The sequence below is a fragment of the Ctenopharyngodon idella genome, chromosome 23 (assembly GCF_019924925.1).
Source record: "Ctenopharyngodon idella isolate HZGC_01 chromosome 23, HZGC01, whole genome shotgun sequence".
Classification (NCBI taxonomy): domain Eukaryota; kingdom Metazoa; phylum Chordata; class Actinopteri; order Cypriniformes; family Xenocyprididae; genus Ctenopharyngodon; species Ctenopharyngodon idella.
The window spans coordinates 2,591,157-2,598,880 of record NC_067242.1 but is presented as its reverse complement, the minus strand read 5'-3'; the positions used below and the strand labels follow the sequence as shown (position 1 = coordinate 2,598,880).

Here is a 7,724-nt window from a genome sequence, read left to right as displayed (position 1 = left end):
TTTAAACCCCATTCCCCGGCCCTCTTTTAGTAAATTAAGTAGCAAGCACGTGAAGGGTTCAACAATTACGGAGATTCTCCAGCACAAGGCCCTCGTCTCTAATTAGGCCTAGAAAGAGTTTCTCTCAACAGAACCCACAAAAGCATCTTTGCAAAGCATCTTCAATGGGAATGACCACAAAGAGCCGCAAAGATGCGGAGCACTCATTACCAGAAGCTTCAGATTCCTCAAAAAAGTTTTTATTGTCAAAATAAAAGTCATATTTGCTTTTCATGTGGCATCTACACTATATACAAATGTACAATAATTTTATAAATCTTCTTTTATACACCATTTACAAGTTTGTATAAATACATTTCGCAATTTAAAAAAACAAAAAAAAACAAACAACAACCCGTATATATAATAATAACAATAACAACAATTGGGCACTAAGACATTAAGGCTTATTTAAACCATCTTTGATTGTTCAGACAATTCAAAACTTGTCTTACAACAACGCGTAAAAGTAAAGGAGACAAAATGCTGCAAGTTGGGGGACATGATTTACTCCACTTGAACAATGTAATGCCCAAATTCTCCTTAAGAATGACTGATTGCATGTCATGTCCATATCAATAGAATGGAATTAGCGAAACGTAATTGTTTCAAGCAGTTCTCCGGCTAATAGAAACCATCAACAAGTTCATTTGTATGCAAATGACTGAAAGACAAAGAAACCCCCCAAACAATTAATAGGGTTTTCTTGTTTCAGACCTGGGACAAAGGCATCTGCTTGGGGCACGACACTGAGCTGGCGGTACCGGACCTCCACGTTAATCCCGTGCTCACGTCACTGTACATGGAGCCACCGGAGCCCTTGCTGCCCCAACAGCAGCGCGTGCAGAAACTCCTCCAGGACTCCAGGGTCTTCCCGGACCAGGTCCAAACTCCAGAGGTGATGCCCACCAGAAGGCACATGAAGTATTTGAGCATAAAGACGGCATAGTCCGGCCTCTTGATCTCCTGCTCCAATAAACACGAACAGTTATGCGTGATTTCCCAACTTTGTCTGTTATGCTGCTCGTAGAAGTAACACGCCACGATGATGGTGGCGGGAACCGTGTAGAGCACCGTGAAGATCCCGATTCGGATCATCAGCTTCTCCAGTTTGTCAGTTTTAGTGCCACCCTGCTTAATGACACTCCTGATCCTAAACAGCGACACAAATCCAGCCAAAAGAAACATGGTGCCTATGAATAAGTAGATAACGAGCGGCGCCAACACGAAGCCCCGCAGGTTGTCCAAGTTCTGGTTGCCCACATAGCAGATCCCGGCGACCGGGTCGCCGTCCACCGAGCTCAACGCGAGCACCGCGATGGACTTCATGGACGGGATGAGCCAAGCGGCCAGGTGGAAGTATTGAGAGTACCCCGCGATGGCCTCGTTGCCCCACTTCATGCCCGCCGCGAGGAACCAGGTGAGCGAGAGGATGACCCACCATATCGAGCTGGCCATCCCGAAGAAATAGATCAACAAAAACACCACGGTGCACAGCGCGGGGCCGGTGGTCTCGTAGTGAATGTGCTCCACGTCATACTCCCGGTTACAGGCCACTTTTTCGTGCCCGGCGATCAATCGCACAATATACCCAATCGACACAAACATATAACACGCCGAGAGGAAAATAATCGGGCGCTCGGGGTATTTAAACCGCTCCATGTCGATTAGAAAGGTAGCGACCGTGGCGAAGGTGGATATGAAGCATAACACCGACCAAAGTCCGATCCAGAAGGCCGTGAAAGTCCGCTCGTCCTGGGTGAAATACGGGTTGTGACACGGCATGGCGCAGTTGGGGATCTGACCCGTCTTGACGCGGTTATACAGCGGGTGTCGGTCGCTGTTCACCGCCACCATCGGCGCGCGACACTGGCAGCCCGGCTCGCAGGGTTTAGTCGCTTTTGCTCCAACACCAACTCGCCCGCTCTTCTTTTTGTGTGGGTTAAAGGCTTTGCTTGGGTAGTTGGTGGGTTTGGACAGCACCGGCGACACTGTGGTGGAGTCGGTTCGGTTGTAGTCCATGCACAGCGTGTCTGGAGCTCCCTGCACGGGCAGCAGATCGCACCTCATCCGATCCGGCCAAGGGAAGCCGTACTGCCGCATGAGCGGGGCGCAGCCCGCCTTGGCTCGCTCGCATACGCTCCGGCACGGCGGCAGGGGTTTCTTATAGTCCTCCAGGCATATGGGGGTGTACATGCTGCACAGGAAGAACTTGAGATCCGGGGAGCACTGGATCTCCACCAGAGGCCAGAACTGGTGCACCTCCAAGCCGGCTTCATCCTGCGTGTCGTGGTTGAACTGGTTGGGCATGTAGGTGTAGTTGTAGCCGATGCCCTTGCACAGAGGGACGGCTATCTCCTGACAGGTGATCTCCTTGGCCGTGGTGCCGCTCGACCGGGGCAGCAGGGCAAGCGCGAGGAACAGGTAAATCCCCAACAGGTAGCACTCCATCCTTTTCCCCCCCTGTCAACACAAGCAATGCAGCTCTGGAAACAGTTCAGTTCAGATCTCGCAGAGCAGACCCATCTCCGCTTCACTTGTTTGGCACGGAGTTGCGGTTGGGTTGCATACCGAGAATAAATAGCCCTCGGGCGGGCGCAGGCAAAATGGCTGAGGGAATAAATGCTAGCGTTTCGTATTTCCTCTCCTTATTCCTGCTCCGGCGTTTTGTTAAAAAATAAAGCCGCGTTTCAGTATTCAAAACTTCTCTGTTAACAAGAAAACTCCCGGTGTAAACGCGTTTTCTTCATTCGTGGTGTTCACGAGAGCCTTTCTCATACAAATCAGTGCTGTAGAGTAGGACGCACCGAGTATAAAAGACAGCCGGACAGACACGCCCCCCATGCGCGACTCGCCAATCACAAAGCAGCGGGGGCGGGTCGCCGAGACGTGTCAATCATGTTTGCTCAAGGTGTACAATTGCAGAAAAGGGAACACAAATTAGATCAAAGATACAAGTTTATGCCTGAAGAAGACAGACCTAAATCAAATTAACTCTAAAGCAGTAAATACAATTAGCATTTGTATTGAATCTCTAATGGTTTTATGCTATTTGATGTCTTTGTTTATTAGCCTTGTGTTGGATTGGATCATTTCTAAAAGATATCAGACTATTATTCAATTGTTATTATTATATGTTTAATATTGTATAATATAGATTTTAGAAAAAAAAAAAAAAGTATATCATATATATATATATATATGATATGATATATGACCCTGGACCACAAAACCAGTCATAAGTCGCACAGGTATATTTGTAGCAATAGCCAACAATACATTGTATGTGTCAAAATTATCGATTTTTCTTTTATGGCAAAAATCATTAGGATATTAATTAAAGATCCATGAAGATATTTTGTAAATTTCCTACTGTATATATATCACAAATTTATTTTTCTGAGTGGAAATACATTGCTCAGGACTTCATCTGGACAACTTTAAAGGCGATTTTCTCAATATTTTGATTATTTTGCACCCTCAGATTCCAGATTTTCAAATAGTTGTATCTCGACCAAATATTGTCCTATCCTAACAAACCATACATCAATGGAAAACTTATTTATTCAACTTTCAGATGATGTATGAATCTCAATTTCAAAAAATTGACCCTTATGACTGATTTTGTGGTGCAGGGTCATATATACACTCTATATACATCTTTTTAAGGATTTTATACAGTAGTCAACATTTGAAGTGGATCAGAACCTTTCATCAAAGTTGTCCTAAAACCTTCTTCTTAGGACAACTTTAATGAACTTTTTTGATCCACTTCAAATGTTGACTACTGTATGTATGTATGTATGTATATATATATATATATATATATATATATATATACACTTTAAAAAAATCTTTTTATTTAGGTTTTTGCATTTCACTTAAATAGAACAGTGAACTGTGGTGTGACAAATTACTTTTTAGAAGTACAGCACATAGTATTTAAAAAAAATCTGCTTGTTAACTAGCCATATTCATTTTAAAATTCAACTGTTTGAGTTTGTGTCTTTGGATCCAGCTGCAATTTCATCAGGAAATGTTTACTGTTCATGACTCATTATTTCAGCCTATTATTTTACGAAACTCTGCATAGATAAAAAAATATAAAATACAGCAACAGTCCATCTCATTGGACCCCCTAATGTATCGGGGTTAATTTGTGAATGATAGGGCCTGGTGGGGGGTTGTCCCGCTGGCAGAGCGGGGAGTTGATGTTTTAATGGAGGTGTGGATGCGTGGAGCTCCTGCGGAGGATGTAATTACTGCAAACTCAAGAACAAGCAAAGCAGTTTGTTAAACAGTGGCAGCGGACAAGCAACCCCTTCCCCCAACTCATTATCACGGCCGTCTTAAAGGAAATGCAATGTCATAGTAAAATTAGAGAGCGTAAAACAAATGATTAAAGCGCTCCCTCACAAATATGTTCACGTTCAATAGCTACAGAAGGAGTTTTTTAACAGATTTTTGTGTGTGATCTCTTTGAACTATTGTTCGGTGCCTTAAAAGGCCCATACGTCCATCAGAAGTAATTACATTTACCTAAATATAATATGTATAAAGCTGTTTCCTCTGCTACGACTGTTTAACGATTTCCATTACAAAGCTGCAATGACGTTATGGGACATCACAAACTCCAAACCTGTTGTGCTGGTTTGTTTTTCTTCGCTTTGAGCTCCGATATCTCGATAATTATTTTTTCTCCTTTCTTTGGTAGGGATTTAGGAACAGGTGTGCCCTCTGAGGCTTGTGGCAAATGCGGGCAGATGAAAAGTAGAATCACTTTCACTGATTATGTCCATTATTCCCCGAGCCATATTGATTAACAGGAAGATAGAGCACACTCTAGTCTCCAGCAGTTGGAGCGTAACCTTTTACCCTGGCTCTATCCCAGCTCCGGCCGGGCTTGGGTTACATAGTGCCCGGGCATTCCAGAGTACAAATGGAATTAGTGCATCTGTTCGAAAGTTAATTTTCAAATCACCATTGAATGAGTCTTTAGAAAGAGCTGAAATGGTGGCCGGTGGCTATCAGCCAAAATAACACGCCTTCTTGTGTAGCAGTAACACAGGCCTGCGGATTCTTTGTGTGCTTATTATTATTATTTCTAAAGCGTGGATTATGAAGCTTCAGATGGGAGTTCATTTGTAGAAGCAAGAGACTCTTTCCCAATTCCAATAACGCAGTGTTGGAGCTCTACATGAATTTCTTTTGTAGTTTTTATGCAGTCCGTTCAAATTGTTTTCGGACTGTATTTACTAAATCTAAATGTAATTAAAGAAATTAAGATCTGCTTACAGTGTTTGTGGCAAAATGTTGATTACCACATAAAATAATTAGCATAAACTCTCTCAGCATTTATTTTTAAGTAAAAATTAAAAATCATAATTACAGTGGACACTTACAATACGTAAACAGGGCCATGTGCTCCACTTAAAAAGCATAGTCATTTTGTTAAACTGTTTACATTTTCCTTAAAAAAAAAGATCTATTATTTGAGCTGTAAATAGTCTAAATATTTATTAATTTACTTATTTATGCTTATAATCTGAGCCTAAACATACTACAGTAAATTGTTGTCTTTTTTTACGAGTATTATTCCTTGTTTTGCTTCTATCTATCTATCTATCTATCTATCTATCTATCTATCTATCTATCTATCTATCTATCTATCTATCTATCTATCTATCTATCTATCCATCCATCCATCCATCCATCCATCCATCCATCCATCCATCCATCCACTCACCTACCCATCCATCCATCCATCATCTTTAACTTTATCTCATTAGTCTCCAGCTACAAAAATTGCTCATTTTAACATTTATTATACTGTCCTGTTTACTTGCTTTGTAAGTACCTTACTGTAACTCTAAAAATGCTGGGTTAAAAACAACCCAAGTTGGGTTAAAAATGGACAAACCCAACAATTGAGTTGTTTTGACCCAGCAACTGGGTTAAATATTTGCCCAAACTGTTGGGTATTTTTATTTAACTCAACTATTGTTTAAAAATTACTGTATTTCTAGCTTAAAATGAACCTTAAAGTATGCCGGAAATTAACATTAATTAATATGTTTAATAAATTAACATTTATTAATAAGTTTAATGAACGATAATTAAACAATACACATTTATTAAATTGCTTATTAATAAATGTTCACCTTTTGATTATTATTGTTGCCTCTACACTCCAAAAAATGTTGCATTGTTTCAACCCAAAATTGGGTCAAATATAGACATACCCAACTGTTGGGTTAAAATTTTAATTTAAAAATGTAACCCAACAGTTGGGTTTGTCCATTTTTGACCCAAATTTGGGTTGAAACAACACAGCATTTTTAGAGTGTAGTAATTATGTGTCTGATTTTAAGTCAGCCATATAGTAATTTTTAAACAATAGTTGGGTTAAATAAAACTGCCCAGGATGTTGGGCAAACATTTAACCCAACTGCTGGGTTTGTCCATTTTCAACCCTCTTTTTTAGAGTCTATAAGCTAAATCCAAATTATGTTCTGTAGTAATCAGCATTATGCTTGTGGATATGGCTTAATTTGTATTGAACCTGTAACATTCCTTTAAGGTGTAATTATTACAGTTTTGTAATTTTCATTTAACAATAACAGCTTAAGTAATCTTGTTTCCAGTAATCACCTCTCAATATAGTAATCCTAATGACATTGAACATGTTAATGAAACACTGTCTGTGTGTGTAATCCATTAGCATAGTATGTATTGATTGGGTTCAGTGTGATTACATCTGCAGGAATCTTATCAGGGATGTTTACGTTTCATTAAGGCTTTCAGCCAGACTAATAGAGCGGAATGTGTATTTGCCTAGAACCAGGCACTTTAGTACACTTTAGACAAGAGAAAACATCTATCCTGGGTATAAAGAGTGAGAAGGAGTAAGATATGAGAGAAAGTCAGCCATTAATGCGGGCCGCTCAGTGGACAGGTAATGATTCACTGTGAACTGCTGCGAAACTCAGATTTATGGCTCTTGCTGCTGTTATTGAGTGACAGAAAGCATGTGAAAATGGTTCTTCAGGGCTAGTTGTCTTATACCTGATTTACCTGAGGTCAAGAGGAGACATTATTGAGACAATTAAGCTGTCTGTTAGTGCGTCAGAGAACATTTTCTTCATATCCTGCTTCTCACCTAGAAAGCAAGTAGCTCTGTTCCAAAATGTAGTGAGCTTAGCAACATTAGACCTTCTTTTGGCCAAATTCTGTGAACGCAAGGGCCATTCACACGAGAATTGTTACTTTCATGCATTTCAAAACAGCTAGATGTGTCCCAGAATGCATTGTAACAAGCTCAGTGGAAAAAAAAATAAAAATCCAAGACTGCAGACTAACTGATATATACAGATTATAAATACTCTTTAGAAAATATTTCACAATATTTGTGAAGGCTATGTTTTTAATGCTTTTTAGAATATAACATGCATCTGAAAGCTGAAAAAAGCTGCCTCAGCAATGATCCCACAATCCTGTGCGTTCGATTCCGTGATAACTGAGCTAAAAAATAAAAATAATGGTGTGTGAGAGTTGCAGTTGATGGTCCGTTTGTGTGTAAATACGTTTTTGACTAACTTTTTCCACTTTCAATGTCATTTCTGGTGAGAAATTACTATTGTTGTTGGCTAATTAAATAGAGGGTATTCATCGACGTCACTTTCCCG

The 7,724-nt window shown here is 40.4% G+C and overlaps 1 protein-coding gene across 1 annotated transcript; it reads right to left on the bottom strand.

Annotated features, from left to right (window-relative positions):
- Positions 1 to 223: 223 nt before the first annotated feature.
- Positions 224 to 2,842, bottom strand: fzd8a (frizzled class receptor 8a). The gene has a single exon (XM_051882492.1). The coding sequence runs from the start codon at positions 2,488 to 2,490 to the stop codon at positions 751 to 753; it is 1,740 nt and encodes a 579-aa protein (XP_051738452.1). The 5' UTR covers positions 2,491 to 2,842; the 3' UTR covers positions 224 to 750.
- Positions 2,843 to 7,724: the final 4,882 nt, after the last annotated feature.

Bases quoted from the DNA above. Each gene is read 5' to 3' on its own strand.
- fzd8a (XM_051882492.1), bottom strand. From the start codon at position 2,490: ATGGAGTGCTACCTGTTGGGGATTTACCTGTTCCTCGCGCTTGCCCTG.